General features: G+C 50.1%; 1 protein-coding gene across 2 annotated transcripts; it reads right to left on the minus strand.

The window, feature by feature from the left end:
• Nucleotides 1-14,958: 14,958 nt before the first annotated feature.
• On the minus strand, nucleotides 14,959-23,190 carry CKB (creatine kinase B). Of its 2 annotated transcripts, none has more exons than XM_049828673.1 (8): nucleotides 23,089-23,190; nucleotides 21,255-21,442; nucleotides 20,615-20,769; nucleotides 19,577-19,709; nucleotides 18,487-18,658; nucleotides 16,807-16,930; nucleotides 15,907-16,096; nucleotides 14,959-15,323 (listed from the first exon to the last, which is right to left on the minus strand). In XM_049828673.1, the coding sequence occupies exons 2-8, from the start codon at nucleotides 21,430-21,432 to the stop codon at nucleotides 15,145-15,147; spliced, it is 1,131 nt and encodes a 376-aa protein (XP_049684630.1). In that variant the 5' UTR covers nucleotides 21,433-21,442; nucleotides 23,089-23,190; the 3' UTR covers nucleotides 14,959-15,144. The 2 variants fall into 2 exon arrangements, with proteins under 2 accessions (XP_049684630.1, XP_049684629.1); XM_049828672.1 differs by lacking the exon at nucleotides 21,255-21,442 and adding an exon at nucleotides 21,904-22,116 and having other exon boundaries at nucleotides 23,089-23,169.
• Between the last annotated feature and the right edge of the window lie 1,026 nt (nucleotides 23,191-24,216).

Raw genomic sequence — 24,216 nt, forward strand, 5'->3', positions numbered from 1 at the left:
GAGAAAAGGGTGCTGGTCCATCTCCCATCTCTGAGTTCAGTATTGCTCTTCCCACAGCTTAAACCTTTTTACCAATATGTGCCCAAATTTGTGTGTACTTTTGGTATGACATCCAAATTTTCTGAACCCTTTAGTGGGGCTGGGATACCTGAAGCCATGTCCTCTGCCCAGCCCGGGCACCCTGCAGCCTGCAGGGCAGCAAATCCAGGAGCTTCCGCTTCTCTGTGTCCACAGCAATGTCTTAGAAACAATATTGTCAGTCGGTCTTTTCAAATGAAATTACTCTAGTGCTAGAGACAGCTCTGAACATTACAGCAAAGTGAGCACGCAAGGCCAACGCTCGTTGCTATAAGTTATGCTTTTCTTTAATTACCATGTGGACAGGTATATGGCTGGAGATGTTCCCAAATGTGGGTCATGCTGGCAAGGACCTCGTGTGCAATATTGGCCATGTCAAAGTGACTGTGCTAGAGGAGGATTTTCTGGACACCTCTCAGCCTCTTCTCTGAGCAGTGTCTGACACCCACCCTGGCTGCAGAGCACCCTTCAGCCTGGCTTCTGGTGCACGGGCAAAGGGCTCAGGTATGGGCAGCCTCTGCAGCAGAGATGCTCTTTGTGCAGTTTAGGAGGCCCTCCGCCAGCTCTCTGATGAACGACCTGCGCCCACGTAGAAATCGGTGTACGTGCAAAGAGGATGCGGTCACCAGCAAAGCTGAGCTCCCAAACCACTTTTTCAGTTTGTAGTGCAGCAAGCTGTCTGCACTCGCGTGGTGTTGTACAATCTGCTGTTGAGCCTAAAGGGCGTGTAGCCTCCTTTCCCCATGTTTCTGGGGCAGACAGCAAAGGCATCGAGGTGTTAAACCCAGTAGGAGCTAGAACACAGCCCTGCTCAGCCTTGATGCCATCGGAGACAAAAAGGCCTGCCAGCAATCCCACTCACCAGCTGCCGTGTGGAAAATCCCGGAGAGGGCTGAGATTCAGGAAAAGGTACTAAAATCTGTCTTTGCAGGTGATGGGGTCCCTATCTAGGCCATCTCCTGAAGCAGGAGACTGAGCAGAAGTGGAGCTGAGTCCAGCAGAGGAAAGGCTGGAGTGATCTGATCTCTGCTTCTGTTCTGCTTTCAAGTAGGTAGACTAGATCAATGGATTTTAAAATGGAGTAGCAGGAGTTCCATCCCTAAGCACCCTCCTCCCAGGCATGGCTGGAGGATTGGGTCAGTTTTTAGGACAGTCACTTGTTCCTCCTCCCCGTCCAGTGCTTATAACAGGGGTCCCCTCATGCTGCACCCCTCTGGGGCAATCTCCATACAACGAATGCACGGTCACCAGTGCTCACCACCACTGCCTGCCTGCAGCAAGGGTCCACCCTAGCATGAATGGGGGAGTACCCACAAGAAATAAGATCACCCACTGATGCATCCTTCTGTGGAGTTACAGTTTTCCACAAAAGAGCACCCCAGTCTGCTCCCATCTTACCCTACAGCACAGCAGAGGGCTGCTGCCCCAGGATGGAGGTGAGCTCGGGGGTGAAGGACAAACTGCTGCCTAATCATAGCAAAAAGTCTCTTCCTATCTCAGCTGGTTTCACTTCTCTTTTCTGGCCTGAATCCAGGCTGGGTTGGGGCCAGGACACTTCCTAGCCCTGCTTTCTCATTTAGTTGCTAGACCAACTTCTCCTTTGGCTGCTGGATGCTCTCTGCTGGCCACTCCTCAGAAGGACCTTCTGCATGGGCCAGGCTAGCCCCTGTGTGAAAGAGGAAGGGAAGGTCCTGGCCTCGCACACAGGGAGTGGTGCAGCTTGTGCAAGTGTCTGTCACAAGGCAGGAAGAGTAGGAGTCAGACTTTCCCAAGTCTCAAGTTAGATCTCTTTCTGGCCGCTGCAATGAGTGTGGGTAGGCTGACGTGTAGGACAACAAAAGCTCTCTGTTGGTAGATATAAGCAGAGTAGTTTGAGAAGGTCCCAAATTTTCTTCTTGGCGAAGGAAAGCAATAATTTTTCTCAGTGTCATGAGAACTTTGCTGAAATTTTCTCACCTGGAGAAACGAAGAGAAAGGGCACCTGAGGATACTGTCAGGAAGACCTTCAGGCTTGTATTATAGTCATATGGCTCAGCAAAGAACTAGGAGGAGGCACAATACATCAACCCCATGGTTATTTGTCCTGTGTACAAGCTGCTGCTGTCCTTTCTGGGGGTCATAAATATTCTCAGTCAACTCAGGCAGATGGTTGGCCAATTATGTCTCTGGGGAGCCAGAAAGTCTCGAATCCTCACTGTAAAGAGCTGGTATCTGTTTGAAATGGCGCTGAAAAGGGCTGTCTATCTCATTGACAGCCCTGGCTATGGCCAAAGCGTGGCCGCTTGCGTCAGCTGGACCAGAGGTCTCCTGTGCACATCGCGGGGAGGGAGCTGGGGGAGCACGCTGAAGTCTCCCTGGGTGGGTAACTGTGACCATCTCACCACCACCGCTGAAGGAAGCAGCAAGCTGTTTTGTGAATCCCTTAGCCTGCAGCAACCCAGAAAAACCTTGAGTGTTGGCTCTTGCTTAAACTGTCATATGCTTGAATTCAAGCAAAGTTTTCTCCCTTGGCAAAGAAGGAGCGAAGCCAGCCTCTGGTTTGGTGCTAGCCGGGAGCATCGCTGCTCTCCCTCCTGCCCCAACCTGAGCGGTTCCTGGACTGGCTGGTGGTGGGCCGTGCCTCCTGCTGTGGCCACGGCCATGGTCCTGCTCTCTTGGGCAGCTCCTCCCCACATGTGACGTGCTGCAGAAAATGTCCCCAGAGGATCCAAGGGAAGGAGCGATTGTTACCAGGAAGGACAGGTCTCTCCGATGCCCTTTGAAGCCTCTGAGGCCTGGGAGTGGGCAGGGCTGAAGTATTGTGTTCCCAGAGCAGGAACACGCCAGAAGTCTGGAGGAGGTTATGGAAATAATAACAACAGTGACAATCAGAATAGGTGGGATTGAGCTTAACGCAAAGACAGCGGGTCAGCGGAAGCAGGCATCTGTTTCTGTGGAAAAAGGCATCTGCTTTTGTGATGAGCCTGTGCCCCTCCTTGCCTTTGGGGAGCTCGGGGGAGGAGAAGACAGGAGGGATGGAGATGGCTCAGTGTGCTGGTGGCCAGTCCTGGCTGTGTCTGAGCTAATGGCAAAGCTCGATGCCTTGGTGTGCATGTAGGAATAAGCAAGGGAGCCCTTTTCCCCACTTTCTGCTCCCGGACAACATCAGCTATGGCTTTTGAGAATCTCTGAGCCAAGCTGAACCTCAGTAGGGTGAACATGTCAGTAGAAACCCTACTGGTCTGCAGGAAACATCATGTCAGATTTGGCCCCGTTCAGCTTGGTGGACTCTGAGGTGACAGCAGGGACAATGTGTGGTTTAAAACAGGTCAGCCCCAAACTGCAGCAACTCGTGGTGGCCCTGGGTATGTGGCCTGCAGATGGATGGTCTGGAAATACAGCTCCAAAGGTGAACGGAGATCCATCCGCAGCCTGCTGCTGTGGTTAGGAGAGAGATGCAGTTGGAAGTAACAAAATCCTGGACAGCAAAGGGCTGTGCCGTGCCTTCTGGCACTGTTTGGTCATGGCTGGTGGTGGTGGCAGCCTAAGTGTCCCTGAGCCTGGCCCAAATCCAGCTGGATGCTGGGTTCCTGGTGGCAGGTGCACTCATGTGCTGCGATCCCACTCACCACGAGCAGTCCAGTCCCCTGCTGCCAGCTCCTCGAATCTGGTGGGTGCTCACCTGACCTGTCTACCCCCCCCCCCCCCGTGGTGGAGGTCATCCTGCAGGACCTCAAGGGGCTGGTGCCATGTCCCCCTCTCCTGGGCTGCATTCTTGTCACCTGCAGAGGGATGTTCCGTCTCACAAAGCATCAGTCAGACCTGGAGGTCTTGCAAGCCCCCACTGGTGGAGGGCTGCCCCATGGAAGCACCACCCAAGCAGTGTGAAGGCAGCTCAGTTCCCAGGACGTATCAGCTCTGCTGCAAGCACCCTTGGCTATACTGGCAACACCCTGCTGTGTTTTGGAGCTGCACCCTTCACAAAAATATGAGCATCCCCAAACAGATGTGGGGTCCTAATGTGACTTGCCAAGGATTTCTGCTGGGCTGCAGTTTCCAGCCTGTGCAAATATCAGCCCAGCCGGAGATTAAACAATATCCTTTAATAGGAACAGACAGGCACCGATTTCTAGCGCAGGGAGAAAAGCGCATTCCCCATTCAGAGCTCGCATGCAGGCAGCACGAGGGCCACAGGGGGGACTGGGATGCCCTGATTTGGAAGTCTCTTGCTTGACCCAACTACTCAAAAGGCGGCTGTTTTCCTGCGCTTGGGCCAAGGGAGATTTTTTTGTTGTTAGAAGATTCCTCATCTGCTCAGTGTCGAGGGGAAGTTGAAAGACGCCAGCTTGCGCTCCCGGCCTCTGCTGAATGTGACTTTGACCTATAGCAGATACGGGAGTTACCACTGGCTTGTCAGAGCCTCCTCGGTGTGCAGGGCTGGGGCTCGCTCGCGCTGCCGTTTATGGGGCTCCAGCTGTCGCCCTGATTAGATAGTGCTCTCCCAGCACAGGGGCAGCTCTCCCTCCTGTGCCTCGCGGCGTTGCCTTGCTCCTCAAAGGCCACCCCGGGGTCCTGCTGGGGGGAGCCCCCGGGAAAGGGGGCTGCTGAAATGCTCTCCAGCATAAACAGGAGCCACCTTTAAAAATAAGCTGAGAAAACAGCCAAGCTGAAGGGCATCGCTTCTGTTTCCATGAGAACGAGAGACTGAAGCCTGCCAGGGCAGCACTGCTCTGGCCTCGGCTTTCCGACCCCACTTTCACCCTGCAAGATTTCTCCCCAGCTTTTCCCTGCTTTTAACCCCTTTCCTTATTGGGGCTCTCTTGGGTGGACCCTTGCTGTGGTCCCTGCTCTCTGCAACTACTCCTACTGCCCGTCCTGGTTCACAGGCCCCCAGCTCCTTGTTTCAGGTGCTGGGCTTTGTCCTCCAAGTTTTGGCCATTTTGGGGTGTGGGACAAAACTTGGACGACAAAGCCCAGCTCCTGAAACAAGGGAGCTGGGGGGCTGCGGACCAGGAGTCGGCCTCATCTATTGCAGGGTTTTATTCCTTCTAGCGCTTGGGTTGGTGCAAGGGTCTGCCCTGAGCTGGGTTGGAGGGTGATGTCCCCTTTGGTGCCATCTCCACGCTGGTGGGAGGTGAGCTGTGGGGGGAACCAGGGTCTCCAGCTGTGAGTGGACCACAAGGCTCTTCATCTCTGGTAACATGCTCTTTATAGTCTTTTCCTTTCCCAAGAGAAATTCTGCAGGAATTTTCTATTTCTGCAGGAGAGGCAGCAGGGAAAGGTTGAGCTCTCTTGAGACCTTTGTACTTTATTTTTACTTTTGTTGTTGGGCTTTTTTTAATCTTGAGGAAGGAACAGAATAAAAGGGGCATAAATAAAATCCAACTAGTTGGGACAAAAATACTCGGGCAAAATCCTCGCCCAGGACTGTGAGTGAATTTGTACGTGAGAGAGACACTCAGCTAAGGGCAGATTCTGCATCTTAAACCAGGATTGGGTTGTGGGGGTTTTTTGCCATTTGGAGAAGACAAAGAGTGACCAGGTCAACCCTTGTCTCTGAAAAGGGTGAGCAGGAAAGCAGAGGACCATGTCCAAGAGCTGCTGTCCCCAGCCTCAGCAAAGCTGCTTCCTCCACACTGTGAAATGGGGCTAACGATTAAAAGCCTGCATAGTGATTTGCTAAATGGAACATCATAAAAATGCAAAGTACCATTAGTACTAAGCCTGGCATAAGCTGAAGGAGTGATCTTGTTTTCTTTCCCAAACCAGAGTATGCAGTTTCACTGTTGTTGATGTCCCCAAAGCCTAGCCCCAGAGATGTCCTCCTCCTCAGTTAGCATTGCATCCCCCCCTTTCCTACCTTGGAAAGGAAAGAAAATACTGACAAGCTTTCAGCTGCTTCTAAAATATGCTTTAGCTGCATGCTTCATGTAGAGTGTAAGTGTTGTTGCTTAAAATAAATATATATGTATTTAATTTTTTGTCTTATTTTCCAAAGATCGCACAGTCTCAGTGTGGCTTGATAACAGTCCCTCACCACAGGTTGCCTTTTCTGAGAGGCTCATTTCCAAGTTCCAAAATATCTCCCACAACAGCTCGTTTGGAAACTGCAGCCACTAGGCCACGGCCACCATGTCCCGGGTGCCAGTGTGGGCACAGGCTCGCTGCTGTGGACAGCTTGCCGCTGCTGTCCGCAATTACCTCTGCCCGCACTCCAGGGTTTTTCTCAGTGAGGTGGAAGGACAAGAAAGAACATGTTGAGAAATAGCAAATGGAGAATTATGTGCCAAGTTCAAAGATTAGTGGTTGGCTTATTAGGTTTTCCCCTAAGCTCAGTATTAAGTAATGCTAAATGACCCACACAAAAATCAGAAGGGAGAATTAACAAAGGTTTAATGATGGATGTTTGTGTTTGAAAGCATCATGGGACTAAGTGCCGGCAAACAACAAAGTGTTCCCCCCCCTCACTGGTACCCACTGGAAGATATTTCATAGCATCTTAAAAATTGTTTTACCTTACTTCTGAGTTTTATAAGTCCTTGTAATAACTGTTCCCATGCCCATTTAGCCTCGAATAGCTCTTAGGTTTATAAATACATTTCACTGTTTCTCTATATCTTCTTGATGTGTTTATTCCAAATTCCTTTTAGGTAATCTAATCTGTGTTTTCAGTGGTCCCTGCTTAGGGCTGGCTTTAACTGGAAGTGAATAAACTGAGCTGAAAGGCACATCAGCTGGGCACTTAAACAACTCCTGTACAAGATGATGGATCTCCGGAGGAGTTGTTCTTGGTGGAGGCTTCACTTCAGAACTAAGTTGTATGAAAAAATCTCTATGTGGCCATGTCAATGGCAAGCAAAATGGAAAGGATGTCAAAAGAGGAGGACAGTGTACAGGTATCCCAGGAAAGTAAAGGCTGAAAGGGCACATAGTCTAACTGCAAAGCCAAGTCATTGCTGGCTTCGACACTGGTTATATAAAAGTATTTGGTAGAGATACACTGGCCATCTGCTGACTTATGCCTCTTCAGGGGCTCCAGTTGACCCACTGCTTGGTGTCATTTCTCATAAATACTGCTCGAGGGCTGATCCTTTATTCCGTGTGAGGAAAAACAAAATACAATTTTTATCTTCCTTTAAAACTGTGTTTTATACTACATCGAAGGGTTTTCCCAGCCAGGTGTTCAAGGGTGTCATGCCGAGGCACCAGGACTACCTGAATCAATTCAAAAACATTTCAAGAGGAGGGGGAAAGGGCTGTGGGGAGGGGTGCTCAGCCCCTGGAGACGTCCTGGTCCCCCCAGGAGAGGAGAGGGATGCGGCGCCTTTCCAACAGTGGGTAGCAGCCAAGGGCTGCATCCTGAAACATGCAATCCTGTTGCCTGTGTGAGGACACAAGTGACCACGGGCACGAACCGCTGCTAAGCATCTGCGACGGCCAGCGGGAGAGGAGGCTCGATGCTCTAGGGGTGGCTGCTGGGGCCAGACTGGTGATTCCCCACTGGGGCTGGGGCCTGGTTTTGTCCAAAGTTTAGGTTACTGCCAGGAAGTGAGCCACATGAACCAAGGCAGAGCCCCGTGCTGCCACAGGGCCCCTTTCCCTCTGACACACTCCGAAACCAGCCCCCTGTGCTGGGGGTGTTGCCCCACAGCAGCAAGCGGCAGGTCTGGCAGAGATGGACCTTCTCTGTCCCCTGCTGAGGTTGTCCTCATCACCTTAGTCTGGCTCAGCGGTGACATAGGCTGCTGCCTGCAATCTGAGGCAGGCAGCTCCCCCCGTGCTAAGCTGCAAGGTCTCCATCCTGCTGACAAGTCTCGTCACAAACCACAGTGTTCATTGCAAATAAAAACCACCAAAAAAAAAAACCAAAAAAAAAAACCCCAAAAGGCCAAACCACCAAGTAACAGAAAACATGTAGCTTATGGCTCTGGTTTGGTCAGTCCCCTGCAGAAAGCTGTGAGGTTAGCTCGCCTAGATGAGCCCTCAGCCCTGCCCCACTTCATAGCACCCCACAGCATAAGTAAGTCAAAGCAAGCACTTTGGTGAGATAACCGATGGACAGTTTAGCTATTGCACAAAGGTAAAGTGATGCTCAGATGCAAGGTGTGATATGCAGCAGCTGGGCATTAGTGTGCTTCTCACACAGCCCTGCAGAGAGCTGGCTGGTGCAATCCCTACTGCCTCTCAACCTGACTCTTTTCCATGTTAATGCAGTCAGGAGGTGCTTTGCGGTGAGAAATGGTCTGTATGGTCACCGGTGGCCAGGGATGCTGGCCAGGACCCAGCCCTTTGGGACATCACTGCGGTGGGGAGGTGCACCCTTCCCTGGCACTTACCTCCTGCTGCTGGGATGGGGCTTCACAAGAGTTTGGTGGGGGGAGGGCAGGGAAGGATAGACCTTCTGGGATGCCGTGAGAGCCAGCACGGGCTGGGGATCAGCGTCTGGAGAGGCACAGGCAGAGTGGGAAGATGCCCAGAGCACCTGGTGGGCACTGAGACTGAGTGCTGGGGGTGGCTGGGTATACTGCAGCACTTGCACAGGCATCCATGTGTGCCCAGCCTTGTGGTCCCTCCTCTGCTCTCCTCTAGCCTCCAGAACAGCTGTAAGAAATCCTCAAGCCTCTCCTGAGGCTGTCAGCAGTGGGAAATAGCTGAGTTGTTGATTACTCATGGCCCTTTCCACCCTCTAGGTAGGTGCAAGGTTTGGGGCACTGCTGGGGCCCCACCAGGCACCCCTCCGTGGGAGCAGAGAGCACCCTGTGCCACCCACCAGACAGAGGAGGGGAAGTGGGACTGGCAGCAGCATGTCCCCTTGGCCTGGCAGGGGCAGGGATGACGTCCCCAAGGCAGAAAGAAGGAAGTAAGGCACTTATTCCAGCTCCAGGGAAAAGAGCATCCTCAAGATGCTCAACGATGTTTTGCCTTAAAACAATGGCTTATAAAAAAAAAAGCCAGCCATCAGTCTCCCATGGTGAGAAGCTGACGCTCTGGGCCCATAAGCGCTCCCATCCATTGCAATCCTCTTCTCATGCACGTTCCCGTGAGTATCTCTGGAGCCGTCTCTCCCCAGACAAGTCCCAACTCGGAGGCTGTTACAGCAGCGATCCGATACGATGGTATCCCGATACCCCTTGCTGAAGGCAGCTCACTTGTGGAGCAGCATGGTCCCATGGCTTTCCTGGCGTCCACCCCACTGGAGACCTCTCCTTTTGTGCCCATCTGGACACACGTTCAGTCGCTCACTTCCAGCATGTCCCTCCAGATCGGCACCGCCAGCACAGGACAGCCCTGCTGGCTTCCCAGTGATCACAGGCACACTCTGCCCAGGAGCCTGGGAACGTCATTAGCCAGAGCAGTGATTAGTGATGATTCAGGGGATTTCACCACAGCTGTGGAGGGAGACCAGCCAGTTTCTGCGGGCAGACGAAGCCTGGCCCACACTTACTGAAACACCAGTTTTCCTGTCCTAGATGACTTCACCATCCAGTACCCTAAAACCATCTCGTCTGCCTCTCGCTGCTGTGGTCACCTCTAGCTTTGTCCCAGGCCAGCGAAGCAGGAGAAATCCCCTCTGTTCCAAAGCCGGTGCACAGCCTCTGTCAGCTCCCGTGGGCAGGGCTGGCGCCAGTGCTGAACCTGCCGTTGGTTTTCCCTCCGTTTTCACTGCACTCTGAACAGATGGCAGCGTTTGAACTGTGAACAGCCACTATTTAAATCCCAACAAAACTGTCCTCCGTGTACCTGCTAACGGCTCTGCCGGACCAGGTTGAAGAACATGGGATTTCAGTTGAGTTAATTCACTTATTTTTCAGTGTCTTGCTCATTCGCAAGTAATCCAGGAAAGCTTTGCTGTGCTTGAGTACTACCATCAAACACCATCACAAGAAGTCACTGCAAAAATATAAGCTGACACTTCCAAGGTCTCTTCAGCACAGGTTATTCTCAGTTTTACTCTCTGGTCATCAATGGATGTGGAAAGAGCAATCAGACTGCAGCTGTTGGCCGAACCTCGCACCCACCTGCACTAAACACAGTGAGAAGCTGAGGTCTTTACAAAGATCTGGGGCTTGCATGTGTATCTGGCAACTTAATCTTCAGTTCTGATTTTATTCTGAGATTGCATCATAAAAAGCTCAGGGTTGCCCATTCTATATTTGTAGCTGAAGCTTTTGACAGTCAAAAAAACCCTCAGTGCTCACATTTTTCTGAGTGTTACCTTTTCTTTCCCTTTTCCCAGGTGTTAAATATGAGACATTTTGCTCTTTGAAAGTTTATATTAGTACATATACACACACATATATAATAAAATATACATATGTGTACATATATATATTTTTATATATGATTTCTCATAGTCTTACTCACTGGCTGGAGGAGGAAAACAAAAATCTTTGGTAGGTTTGGATGCATCTCTGTTTATTTTTACCCTGTCTGGTAATGCAGATTTTCCCCATTAATTGTCGATCCCAGTCTGAGCCCACGCTGACAACTTAATTACTAGACCCACACTGTGGGTGTTGTAGATACGGCTTCTCTCCTGATGTGCACGACCTGGCTCTATGCAGAGTTTGAATAAAAAAAAAAAAAGATGGTCTTTCAAAAAGCAGGGGAACCCCCCTATCTCCACATACAAAGATCTCTGCAGCCCAAGGGCAGCCTTCGCCGCTGGGTTCTCCTGCGCAGTGGCCAGTGAGGCAGAGGTGCTGTGGGGCCGGGAACCCAAGGCAAGCGGGCCAGGCCTCAAAATGGAGCTGGGCAGGAGCTTGCATAATTTCTGTGTAAGAAAGTAAACCCTGATGTGTCAAAGACGGGGGAAGAGGGTCAAGCGATGCAAGAGACCTGGTTGTGATTAGCCTCGCATCTCAACATCTTAGGCTATGGGGTGTCCTGCTCTATCGCTGGGCTTGGTTCCCCCTTCAATGGGGACAAATAAACCTGACGAAGCCCCAGGATGGTGAAGAAGTGCCCTGTCCCGCTGGTGGAGGGCTGGAGAAAATGGTCATCCGGGCTATTTATTTCCAGCTTTGTAACTGTGGTTTTTTAGAAGAGGTGGGAAGGCAGACTAGCCAGAGGAATGCGGAGCAGCCAAAGGAGCCTGCTGGCCTGCTGCTTCCCCAGGGGAAAAAGAAAAGCAAACAGGAGATGAAAAGGCTGTGATTCTGTCTCCATTCCCAGAACAGTGCCCTTCCCACCACGCTACCACATTTTTTGTGGGTGGGTGGGTGGGTGGAGCAAAGGGGGGGGGGGGGGGGGGGGATAAAAAAAATCACTAAAACTCTCCTGCTCAAGCTATTCCATGTTGCGTAAAAATATGGTAACACTCATCTGAGGACAGGCTGGAGCCTAAACCTCCTCCCTCCCTGATGGGTGTTGGAGGCATTAGGCAATAGCACCTTCCTTTTTCTTCTTAGCCTAGTGATGGATTAATTACGCTGGGCAAAATGGAAAGCTGGAGGAAAGCATTCCCCTGGCCTCAGCTGTGGTTGGGCCTGAGCTGAGCTGAGCCAAGCAAGGATCCCGGGCGGAGGGCAGGACTGGAGCAGCAGCCTCCTGCACCCCAGGCAGGACTCTCGCCAGGCGTCCGGCAGACAAAACCACCTTGCTCCGTACTTCATTTTCGTGAGAGAGGAGTCACACAGTTGGGCCACCTTGTCCCAGGAAGCAGGAGCCTCCCTGGAGCACCTGGACCTCCTCGTGAAGCAGCCCTCCTGTCCCCTCGCTTGGCCGGGGGCACAAGGGAGCGTGTGGGGAGCTCGACCGCTTCACTCGGGCCTGGGAGCTTCCCACGGCATGGCAGGGTGCCCAGGGTCGATGCCGTAATGCTGAGCTTCCTCCGTGTGGCTTAGTCCACAAGTGGGTGAAAGACCACGAATAATTTTCCAGTAGATAGCACGAAAGTGAAATAAGGAGCATTTATGGGCAGTCTACTGCCAGTAAGAGTAATGTGAGATATAAACGGTTTCCCCAGCAGCTTGATTTCTTGAATACGGACCCTGGGGTCCCAGCGGAAAACGCGCTGGGAATGGGGGAATGGGCTGGCTGACTGCTGCCGGCGCAGGCATTGCCCCGCACGGGCATCGCACGCAGGCCGGGGCTAGGAAGCTGGCTCCCCTGAGGAGAGAGAAACGTTTAGAAGAGAAAGACAGTGACAAAAAGAAATTCCCCTTGAAAACATTACAAAAATGGCACGTGTTCCGAGTGGTGAGCTGGCAGCCGAGGGGCAACATGCCAGGCTGTGGGAGCAGGGCCTGTGAGGGCAGCGAAAGAAGGCCGGCCTGACAGCCAGCAGAGCGCAGCCGCTCTCCCCGGCAGCGGGACGGCAGCGACGATCGCCTCTCCCAAATCTGTAAGCGAGAGCAGTTCAGCTGAAACTTCACGAGAAAGCCCCGAGACACAACACACGCCTGCGTGGCCCGAAGGGCTTCCCGGCCCCTCTCCTCCCCCAGCCCGCGCCCACGCATCGTCAGCACTTTTTTGGCCAACTGAGGAGTCTGTGCACCGCTCCGGGCCGGGTGAGGGATGACGCCGTCACCGCTGGGTGTGATGCAGAGCGTGAGCTCACCCATCCGGAGGGCTCTGCCGGCCACGCCAGCTCCCGCATCCTTCCCAAAAGCTACGTGACACGGGTGGCTCCGCCAGCAAGGCTAATTGCAGTTCCCCTCTATAAAGCGCACCTGCGAGTGATGACCCCCCTCTCCTCCCCTCAGTTTAAGGCCAAGGCACCCCTGACCCACGGCAGCTTGCCGATGCCCAGCACGACTGCAGGTGCCTGAGGCACGAGCGAGCAGCCGCTCCGTACGACCTACTTCGTACGGCCGCAGTATCCGAGTGACCCACGGTAGGCACCCAGGGCATGACGGTGAGTAATGCTGAGAATCAAACCAAAGCTTTCAAGGTGAGGGGGTGGGAAGTTTAATTTCTCTCTTGATCACAGGTTTTTTAGCAAGTTCCAGCTGGGGTAAGTCGCCGTGTCCAGCCTTTTTGCCGTGACACGTTCATGCTCTGGAATATTTTCAATTGCTTTGTACAAGCTGAAACAAAAGCACGGTCATGTTATTCCTTGTGGCGGCAACAGGAGGGAACACAGCAAAGGTGGTGGGTGGGAAAGAAAACCAGTTAAAAAGAAATATTTTCTCGTTAGATGCAAGCATTGAAGACTAGCTTGCTGCTTTGACCATAGTTTTTTAGCCAGCTACAGGTCCTACCTCAGACTGTGGGGACCCAGGACCTAAAATGAGACAGAGCAGCTCTGATGGGCTAAGGACATAGGAGAAACAAGAGGCATAGGGAGAGAGAGGTTTTTATTAGTCCAGCTGATATAGCTAGAAAAAAATAGACAAGTTTTCAGGCACCCTCCTTCCACTAGATAATTGCTGTGAGTGCAGTAATGACACTGTGTTGAGGAGAGGTGCCACTAAATGAACACTCTCTGATTACAAGATACAGCACCAGCAATTTGCCAAGCGTCTGTGAACAGCGACGTGAAGCACAGCAAGGGGGATCTGAAGAATATACAGAACCAACCGGTTGCCTCTTGCACAATTTTCCCTTTCCCGCTCTCACAAGCCTCATACGGAAAAATCCCTGTGCTGATTAACTCAAATGCAGGAACATCACCCAGCACAGAACAAAACTCTCACATGTGATCTTCTCTCCCCACCCAGTTAAATTTGAATCACATAGAAAGCTACATTAAAAAAAAAAAAAAAAAACTCATCTGAGATACTCACTCAGCCTTTCCCTCACCAAAATTTAATTAGCTTACCCAAACTGGAATCATCACTTTAGCTAAGTGACAGCCTGCAATCACAGACTTAGAAATATCACAGCCTCTACAAAAGAAAGCTTCAGTTATCTATGCAAACCTATATAAAGCTGCACACTGTGAAGCTATGTATCAACCTTTCATCATACTCCCCCTATAAAAGCCAGGTTTTAGCAGTGGGTAGAGCTGTTGAGCAGGTGCTATCTGCTTCCCAGGTAGCACAAGCTGCAAAAATTATTGTTACTAAGGGTCTGATGCTTCTAGCTGTCACTACTTCTGGAAAACATTGTTCTTATGGGTTAATAATGTGATGCTTCCACACAGCAAGCACACACATACACTGACTACAGCCATTCTGGATAACAGACTTACTTGATGTAACACTGTAAACTCACACCCAGAGAACAGCCTGAGCTTGCAAGCCAGACCCAGTTTGGAAAAAAACCCCAACTATTTAGCATGTTCTAACTATACTGCTTGCTTTTAGGTTCATGGGATAACTGCTACAGCTGAAGAAAGCTAGTTATCTGTATTTTTGCTGTAACTGGTAGCTTACAGCCCTCATCACTTCCCTGGCTGAGCTGAAACCACTTAGAGAGAAGCACGAGTTTAAGTTTCACCTCACTCCTTACCCCCAAAAGAACAATTAGTTGTTTACACCAACTCTCTGCACATCTCTAAAGATGTGATCTTCTCCCCACAAACAGGCTTAGTGTGGATATTATTATGGGCTGAAGTCTGACCTCAGAGTATTGCCTGCAGCCCCAGGAGGACCTGTCTGAAAACAGTAGCCTTTTGTACCCAGATCTGTCTCCCCTCCCTTACAGGAGTCAGCCTGGCTTGCTGTAGTCAGGATAATGACAGTTTACAGTTGCCACAAGCAGATACACAAGTCAAAGCCTCAGAGGTAGGACATGTTCGCAGTGACTCATGTTTAACACTAGTTCTCAACTTTACAGCAACTACAATCAAGTTAAAGGTTCACTTTGACACTACTTTAACCACACTTCAACTTGGAATAGACTGCAGCAGCAGAGCCAGGAAGATATGCTAGCACACAAAACCAGCCCATCTAGCGTAACTACAAAAACCAAGTCACTTAAATCTCAAAAGACAGTTAACACATGTAAGACATCTCAGGCCAAAACAATAATTTATTTTGTTTTCAGCAACATCTCAACCATCAAAAAAATAAACTCTAACACAGATGGATGAAAGACTTCTCTACAGTGTAACTAAGTGGGCTTTGACCCCAGGGGTTTGAACTGGAGTGACATTTTATTATTCATCCAATAAGTTAGGAAGCATGAGAATAAAATGCTTTATTTCTGAGCTGGTATGAGGTCATCAATGGACTGGCCTTTTTCAAGGCGTTTTTCCATTTTAATGAGCAGCTTCACACCATCCACCACCATCTGCACCAGCTCCACTTCAGAGAAGCCCAGACGATCAGCATTGGAGACATCAAACACTCCTCCAACAGCAGCTGTGTCCACACCACCTGGAGCAAGAAATTTAGTTAGTACACTGACCACTGCTAGAGCAGGTGAGTCTATCTTTCTTCCCTCACTAGCTTGAGGTGGGAACACAGCAAGACAGTTCCCTACAAGCTGCCACTGCTGCCTCCTCCTACATGAAGGGAGATAAAGCTGTATGTGACTGCCAACATGAGCCACTGAGCATGCCATTAGGCCAGCTCTTTATTCTTTTAACCGATAAGCAATCTAACCTGTGGTGAGAATTACCACTGTAGCTATTTCCTAGCCAGAAGTTAAATCACAATTCCCATCCCCACTTACAACAGGAACAGCTGCCACCAGGTTTAGCTTAACTGGTGCTCAGAATACCACATAGGACATACCTAGGTAGCTAGATACAGTAAGGTATAAGCAGAGCACTGTCATCCCCAACTGCTCCAAGACACAATTTTACGGCTTTGCTCTCTCCACGTGCTTTACAAGGATACCTTTTGGATGGTGTCACAGGCACTGCCAGCGTGAACCAAGACATGGCTCTGGCTGTAGGCAGGCTTTTGCTGGTGTCTTGGGGCAGCCTGACTAGGACATCACTGTATCATCTCTCACCTGTGCCTCGTTTCTGCAGCCGAAGCCTCTTGAGGACTTCTCCAAAACTCTCATGTTTCCCAAGGTTTGGTAGCTTGATGTGCACACCAGCACGGAGCCCCGTTCCAAGGTTGGATGGGCAGGTCAGGATGTAGCCCAAGTGTGGATTCCACATGAACTCGTAGTTTTTGGCCTTGAAGAGAGTTTCTATCTATAAATAGAGAGAATGAATGTTTAGAGATTGTTCTCTGCCTGAAGGATGTAGGTCATCCATTAGTGCTCATTTACAGCTTCAGTTACATAGCAACAGCCACAACAGTTTGAACACCTATTTAAGTCAGTCACTAAGCCCCCTCCATTTCGAAAAAGGGCCACCAAGGGGTTTTTTAAGGCCTTAATCTTGCTCCTAGCAGTGAGACAGGCTAAGTTTAAGCTACACTGAAATCACTATCTGTTGGGAAGGCTGATTTAGTACATGTCAAGCTGGCACATCTGTTAGGATTAGGTAAGGGCTGGTAAGGCTCAAGTTTGTATCAAGACTAGAAGCTGAGAAAAGCATTCAGCCTAGAAACTTCAGTCCAGCTTTGCCCATCCACATTCAACAAGCACTTTCTCCTCCCTCCCAGGGTCTCTCAATGCTTGATTTATAGAACCATGTGGAAATCCTTTAAGTACAGTTTAGACACTTGGATAAGGGTGCCACATCAGAGGACACGTTCTAGATTTCATAGCCACAATGCTTTGACAATATAGGTGTTTCAGCCCTCACAGCTCTGGACCTCATCAGGGTGTTCCCAAGACCCAGGCTATGAAGCACAACCATGCAGGACTCTGGAGGGGGCTTGAAAGAGTTTGCAGTCTCAGCTCTAACCCAACAAACATGTACCATTTGGACCTAGAGTTCAGGCAATATTGATTTACCTGTGTTAGCCCAGTACAGAAGCGGGTAAATACTTCCTTCATGTTGCCACCTTTCTGCATGGAAATAACTCTAAGGTGATCCTCCTCATTGATCCAGACAAGGAAGGTCTTGTTATCATTGTGCCTAGGAGACAAGGCAAACAACTTGTTGTCTATCTCACCTGACATTTCCAAGTAATTGTAATAGCACCAGATTACTCATCATTGTAGCTTTTGAGAGGCCCACTTAGTTGCTTCTTCAAAGAAATTAATTTTACTTCTTTTGTCCATGCAGGACCTAACAGAATTAAACTGGGGTTTTTTACCCTGCTCTTTTTCAAGAGGTATCTAGAATTAGCCTGTATCTAAACAAGTCAGAATGAGTAATAACATGACATTAGCCACCCTAACAGTATCAAACCCTAAAATCCAGTCATCCCCCTAGCTTGCTCATGGTCCAAGTTTACAAATTAAGATATTTCACCTGTTCAGCAGAGTTTGCAGAAGGGTGATCAGTACAGACTTTGAGGCAGCCCTGTACAGTGATGTTCGTAATGATACCGTGTTGACAATGTATAACAAAGCCTTTTATCAGAATTTTGTTGTATTCTGTTAAACTGCACTTTATACCTTATCAGAGAACTAAGTTGACAGAGAACTAAGTTGAGTTTTCACTACTAATTTTAGATCGGGGCTCTTCAGAGATGCTATAAAAACCTCTGAACACCAATGGGCCCCTCTTGTCCTAGCTGGCAGCAAGTACTATTATCGATATTTATCATGCTGATAATTTCTCAGCTTGATTAGGATCAAAAATTAACTAGTACCTGAGGAAAGTTATTTATGCAGACAACACTGAGAATTTACACTTCAAGCCTGTGGATTAGTCATGCTCAGATGACAGCACTATCTAGTGCTGGCGATCTGCAGGTAGATGATGCAATCTTAAAGGTGACCTACAGAAACAAAGCATGCTTCCTCTGGGTTGTACTGAAACAGCTACAGTAATAAGATTGGAGTATTCCAGCTGATAAAAACCTAGCCCTTGGCTTACAAGGGAGCAAGTTAATTATGCTGCAGAAGCTCCTGAGATGCAGAGTTTTATGTAGGTGACCTACATCTGACAAGCAGAATCCTTCCATTCCACACCTCTGCCATCAGTCAACTCATGTCACTGAGTCTCCGGGGGTAGGGAGGATATCTTATCACTAGTACAGGTAAAGCCATACTACTCCAGTAGAAGTGAGTTTCTGCAAGCAGAAGCAATGAGACTACAAGGGAGCAACTATGCATCCAGTCTGAGCTAAGCCAACACTACGGTTTTGTTACCACAAGTTACTCTTGCTCCTGGGACAAGAGCTGAATGTAGTAGAACATCTACTCCTTTAGAAGTTACCTACTTTCACAAACTGCTTCAATTATTGCCTGATGTTTCACTAACCTGTGCTGGATGGGTGGGCTCTGGTTACAGGCTAGCCAACTGGCTTGCTCCTACCAGCCCAATGTGGTGCATGGTTAACACTTGTCCAAATTCTGCTGGTTTAGATTCAACTTTCCCAGAGGATACCACACAAGTTTCTCATTAGATTTCATAATATGAGTTCAGAAGCTGCCATTTTGCCCAACAGAACAAGCCACAGCCAAACTGCAAGATGTTTTTGCAGGGACTTTGTACGACTCCTCCCTTCCAGGCATACTCACCAGATACCCCTGGCATCAGGCCAATCTCGTGCCATCCCAGATGCCAACAGAAGAGGAGAAACTGGCTTGTCAAACAAGAAGTGATCATCAATCAGCTGCTGCTGCTCTGCATCAGTCATGTTCCTCAGAGCATAGTACTTCCCCTTGAGATCACCTTCCAGACTACCCAGAGCTGAAAGAGAGTTACTTTTAGGATGGGACCAAAGATGCTAGACATTCCCAGCACTTTAGAGACCACACACAAACTATGGCAGTGCCTGATCTGCTGGGTTCAGTTCCCCCCTTGCTTTCATCTGCAATGGCAATGCCTTTGTGGCATTACAGAACTTAAGGCAGTATCAGATGATTTGTCTGCACCTTCCAGGCTTATACAAGTAGCCTTTGTTCCCTTACATGCAGTATAGAATCATTAGTGCTGCTTAACTGTAGAAATGGAGTGCTTTCTTCCAAGGAGAATCAAGGTCATTAATATAACAAACAGTATTATTCTAGTCAAGGACTGTTACCCTGCCCTTGAGAGGTTTTGGAACAACTACACTCTCAGTCTCCAGAACTGCACCTTGAGTGTATCCTTTCCTCTCACATATTGGAGTTGGAAGGCAATAGAAAAGAACTGCAGCTGATGAGTTCCACTGAAAACTAGGGCTTACTCCAGTCAATTGCACATTTGGAGCAAGACTACACCTCTAAGCAAGCTGAGCATTAATGAAAGTCAATTAAAAGCAGCCACAAAATACTGCAACCATGACTCAAGCCCTGAAGTTGCTACATACCTATTACACTTCAGGTTTGAGCCATGATGAACCAACCTCTTTCCCCCACACACAGAGAAAGCAGCTTTCAAGATCAGCAAAGGTCAACTTAATGCAGTCTAACTTCCCTCTGTCAAGTGCTCTTGCTTGCTCTCAGCTACAAACTGCAATGCTGAGGCAGCTGTAATGTAATGAGCTTTTTCAGGGAAGGCTCCGTATTCAGACTAAGTCTTGAGGGAGGTGGCTTTCGCCAACTGCCTCTATTTTCAAACTGCGAAGAACACCTCTTGTGCAAAGGACATAAGTAGTTTCCCCCATGCACCCAGTTCTCACTTTACCTTCAACAGAGAGCTTTTCAATAGCCCGCCTCTCTCCTCGACTACAATGTGGGGGAAGACAGAATCCACGGATGCTTCTACCAGTTCTGACACGGGAACTTAGCACGTAATTGGGATCCAGGTCATCACCTCCCTACAAGACAAAAAAAGCCAGAGACTACAACCCTGTTGCCAAGATACCTACCCTACATACATGTAGCTCCCATTTTATACTTGAGATATTGACTACTTGGCCTGTAAGCCAGTGTCTGTCTTCAGGACTATTTTCTTCAACATTAGCTCATGTATCTGTGTAACACAAGCCTTATTTTGAGGCTAAGTCTACAGCTACTAGTAGCGCTAGAAGACAGGGATACCACCAGACCATCAGTTTTATGTCCATTTCAGACATTTCTGGGCTTCTGTTAGCCCTTCAGATCTGCAATCTAGAGATATCAACATGAGGCAAACCCTTGTTGTTTAGGTAGGTGTTTATTCTTGCAAATAAGAATTATTCACTACTGTTATCCAAAGCCTCTTATTTTCAAGATGACCTATGGCTAGCCAATCAACATGGCATTAGGAATTCCTAGAATCTACAGTAACATTTGAAACCCATAAAACGGGCAGAAATCCTTACTCCTAGCCATAACAACTACTCTATATTATGAGACCAGCAGGTGGTATTTAAGAGCCAAGATCAGATAGTAAAAAATATTAAGCTTCATGACAGTCCTCGAGTCCTAGGACAGTGTTGTTTTAACTTGACTGCTACAGCCCACAGTTCATGGAAATACATGTTGAACATGTTTGGCATGACCTACGTTGCAGCAGCACATGAAGCAAGCTCCTGCTGCATGCCAGCTGCCTGGTTCTACCCAGCTACTGACATCCTACAGAAGCAAGCTCTTAAGTCTGATTGCACTGGACACACAGCCTGTGGGTCTGTGCTGGGTGAAAGTGAGGGGACAGAGCCCAAGCCATCAGTTTAGGCAGCTGCCAACAACTATACCCAGTCCTCAGACCACTAGGCATCAGTAATTGATCAAAAGTTTATACCTGCAGGTTATCAGCGTTCAGGTCAGTCTTGTGCTCATCAGTTGGTTTGTAGCCACCATGCCTGTCTTCAATGACTGGATCAAAGAGTTCCTTAAACACATCATAGGATTCTTCATCACCAGCTACGCATCCTACTGTCATTATGAAGGGATGCCCTGGAGTGGTAATAAAGCCAGAAGAACTAAGTTTGGGTGATGTTTGGCTGTACTCCAACACAGCACTAACCAGGCAAGTTCTTTAGTGGTAGGTCTAGTCACTTAGAAATGCATTCTTACATAAAAACATTTGGAGAGACCCTACATTTCACACTTTATCCAGTTAGTAAAATGCAGTGCTATGGAAACCCATAGCTGTTGCCATTAAGCCACACTCATTTGTCAGGCTTGGTTTAGGACAAATCTGCAGAGCACATCCAATTTCACTAGCTAGTTTAGACCACCAGATAGAACTTTATGCCTAAACAATCATGCTTTGCTCTAAGCAAGCATGCTTTGCTTTTTGTTCTTTCTGCTACAGACAGAGCTGCATTTCTGTAGTCTGCTCATAAATACCACCTCCACAAGATTAGTTTTAAGTCACCATATTCAAAAGCACCAGTTACTTCAGCTGGCTCACACAAAATATTCTCAACGCATTTTACCAGGATTATCAACCCCAGTCTGAATGACATCATCCAGGGTGAAGCCACTGGGCGTGACTCTGTCTCTCAGTTTCTTGTATAAATCCAGGGTTAGAACTTTGGCCATGTGGTTGTTGTGGGTGCTCAGGTCCGGGTACTCCTCATCAGGAGGCAGTCTCTGATTATTTAGTTGGGCCATTTTGATATTGCTAGAGTAAAAATAAATACTGTAATGTTAACATGTAAACACATCTGCTCCCCCTTTTTTCATAGAAGTGCTAGAGAACATCAGGTAACCAGTTTGGAGTAGAAATAGACCAGAACAGCCAGGTAAGCCGACATTTTTTTTCTCCCCCCACAGTTGTGTTATAATTAGAATGCATTTGGTTTGGGTTTTTTTTTTTTTTTCCCCCCTCCAGATTGAAAGTATTTAGCAGAGCAGTTACATAATTGAAGTGTCTGGGAATTGATATGTCAGATCACAGCAAGGAACGCGGCTTGATAGAACAAGGCCTCTTTTAACACAGCCACGCGTTTAAAGCCATCTCTCAATGCTTTATGAGATTTGCCTCTCAGCAGCTCAAGAGCTTTGGGTGCTGTTGTCAAGAAGCACTTCCAGTAAGGAGGGAGAACAGATCATTATGCAGATCTAACGGTCCCCAGCCGTTACCTGGGTTGTCAACCCCAGTCTGGATGACATCATCCAGCGTAAATCCACTGGAAGTCTGTTTATCCCTCAATTTCTTGTACAGGTCCAGGGTCAGCACCTTGGCCATGTGATTGTTGTGAACGCTCAGGTCAGGGAACTCGTCATCAGCAGAGTACTTCATCTTCAGGAGGTTGTGGCTGTTTGAGAAGGGCATGTCTGACCCTACCGCAGTCACTGGGGGAGAAAGAGGGGAAGCCTATCACTGGGGGCTTGGCAGGCCTCCGAACCGCCCGAGGCGGGCGGCCAGGCACCCAGGCAAGGTCACCTTGGCCGTTGCTCCACCCGTGCCTTTTACACCTTTGCTGCCGCACCACCTTCCACGAGAGCCAGGCAGGAGGAAAGAAAAACTTCTTCACCTCCACCGGCCTTGCCCCGTCCTTAAACGTCCCAGCCGCAGGGGCAGGGCTCTCCCCGCTCCGCCGGGGCACCGCCCAGGTGAAGGGATCCACCCAAGGTCGCGCAGCGCGGCCGTGGCAGCGCCGGGCGGTCCCCGACGGCGGCTCTGGGGCGGGGGGAGGGGGGGGCGGCCTGGCCACCGCGGGGGGCAGGGGGGGGGGCTCTGCCCCGCCGGGACCCCGGGCCGGGCGGCAGGTGAGCGGGGCGGCAGCGCGATGCCCTCGGCGGGCAATCGCGCCTCCTCCCGACGCCGCCGGGCTGGCGGGGGGGGAGGACACGGGACCCGCCGCGCCCCGGCCCGACGGAGGGATGGCGCCCGGCGCCCTCCGGGCCCGCGGAGCCCCGGCTGCTCCCCCCCCCCCCCCGCCCCCGACTTGGGAGCGGAGGAGCGGGAAGCATCCAACAAGCCATTATACAACAGACGGCTCCCTCGGGGGACCTGGCTGGGGCGAGCATATGTAACTACCCTGCTAAATACCGGGTTAATCTGGTTTTAGAGCGGGGCCCGCTCCAGCCGGGGGCAAGCCCCGTAAGCACCTGCACCGCGCCCCGCTGGAGCTCCGCGCCACGTCCCCCGCCCCGGCTGCGCGCCGGGCGCCCCTCTCCTGCGCTGCCCCCCGCCGCGCCCGCAGCCCCGCTCCCCCTCCTCAGCCGGACCGGCTCCATCCCACACACAGCGCAAAAAAAAAAAATAAAATAAACCAATCTTATTTTAAAGCTGCAGGACGGCTCGGCTGCCCCGGGACTTACCGAGGGCTCCGCAGCCAAAGCAAGGACCTGCCCGCCCGCTCAGCGCCCCGCTGCTGCCCCAGTCAGAGTGGAGCCCCACCAGCCGCGCCGCGCCTCTTTTATATAGAGCGCGACCCGCCGTCCCATTGGCCGCTATTTATAGCCCATTCATTCCATTGGGCCAGGAGCGGGAGGGTGGGGCGAGCGCCCTGTCGCTGGCCGGGCCCAGGCTTGCCGCCATTTCGCTTGGCCTCGGGGAGGCAGGGCGGTGGGGGGTGGGCGGCGGGACTCCGCCGGGGCTGCCCCCCGCAGCGGAGAGGCGACGGCGGCCTTGGTAACTTCATTAAACACGTAGACCAGTGCGGAATCCGTCTCCGCGTTCCATCAGCCAAGGGTTGTCCGTAGGCGGCGGTGCGGTTGCACGCCAACACGAGCACATGGCCTGTCGCCGTTGAGGCTTCACACCTTGGTTGAGGATTCAGTAACGCGTGTAATAATCCATCATCCTAAAAATAAGGGCTTTGTAGTGTCAGGACTGGCACGCCCTGAGTTGCATGAGTGACTTAACTCCCCCTGAGTGGGCTTGGCAGAAGCCACCAACATGGCTGCAGCTCTGGTGTTCAGCCCCCCACGCCCGAGAGAGGCGGCCTGGTTCTGCAGGGGAAGGACCTGCCGCCCGCCCTGCGCCTCGCCTCCAGCACCTGCGAAGCTGTGGGCTCATTTTACAGTTTAATCTGAAAGGAAGTAGGGTGGTTGTGTGAAGCACAGCAAGTCTCCTGCTCTTGTCACATGCCAAAAAAAAAAAAGTCTTAAGCTTTATTGGAGAGTGGCTGAGATCCCGCTGAAGACAGATGCAGGAAGGCTGGGATTTGACCCATGTAAAGCTCACCTGAAATTCATGAAAATAGTGACTTCTACTGATCTCTTTGTCGGAATGAACGGGATTTGTCCCAAAGCTAAGATACAGCTGAGAATCCCGTTGTTTGCAGAAATAAATATACTAACAACGTGAATGACTATCTTGATCTTAATTTCACCTTTACATAATAGTTTCTTTATCTTTCTCTGACGTGTATTTTTCACAACAGAACCCACGTTTATCCTCCTGTCCAAACAGAGTGTACTTATCCATGCGAGCATGGATCTGAG

Source organism: Accipiter gentilis, chromosome 25, assembly GCF_929443795.1.
Source record: "Accipiter gentilis chromosome 25, bAccGen1.1, whole genome shotgun sequence".
NCBI classification, from domain to species: Eukaryota; Metazoa; Chordata; class Aves; order Accipitriformes; family Accipitridae; genus Astur; species Astur gentilis.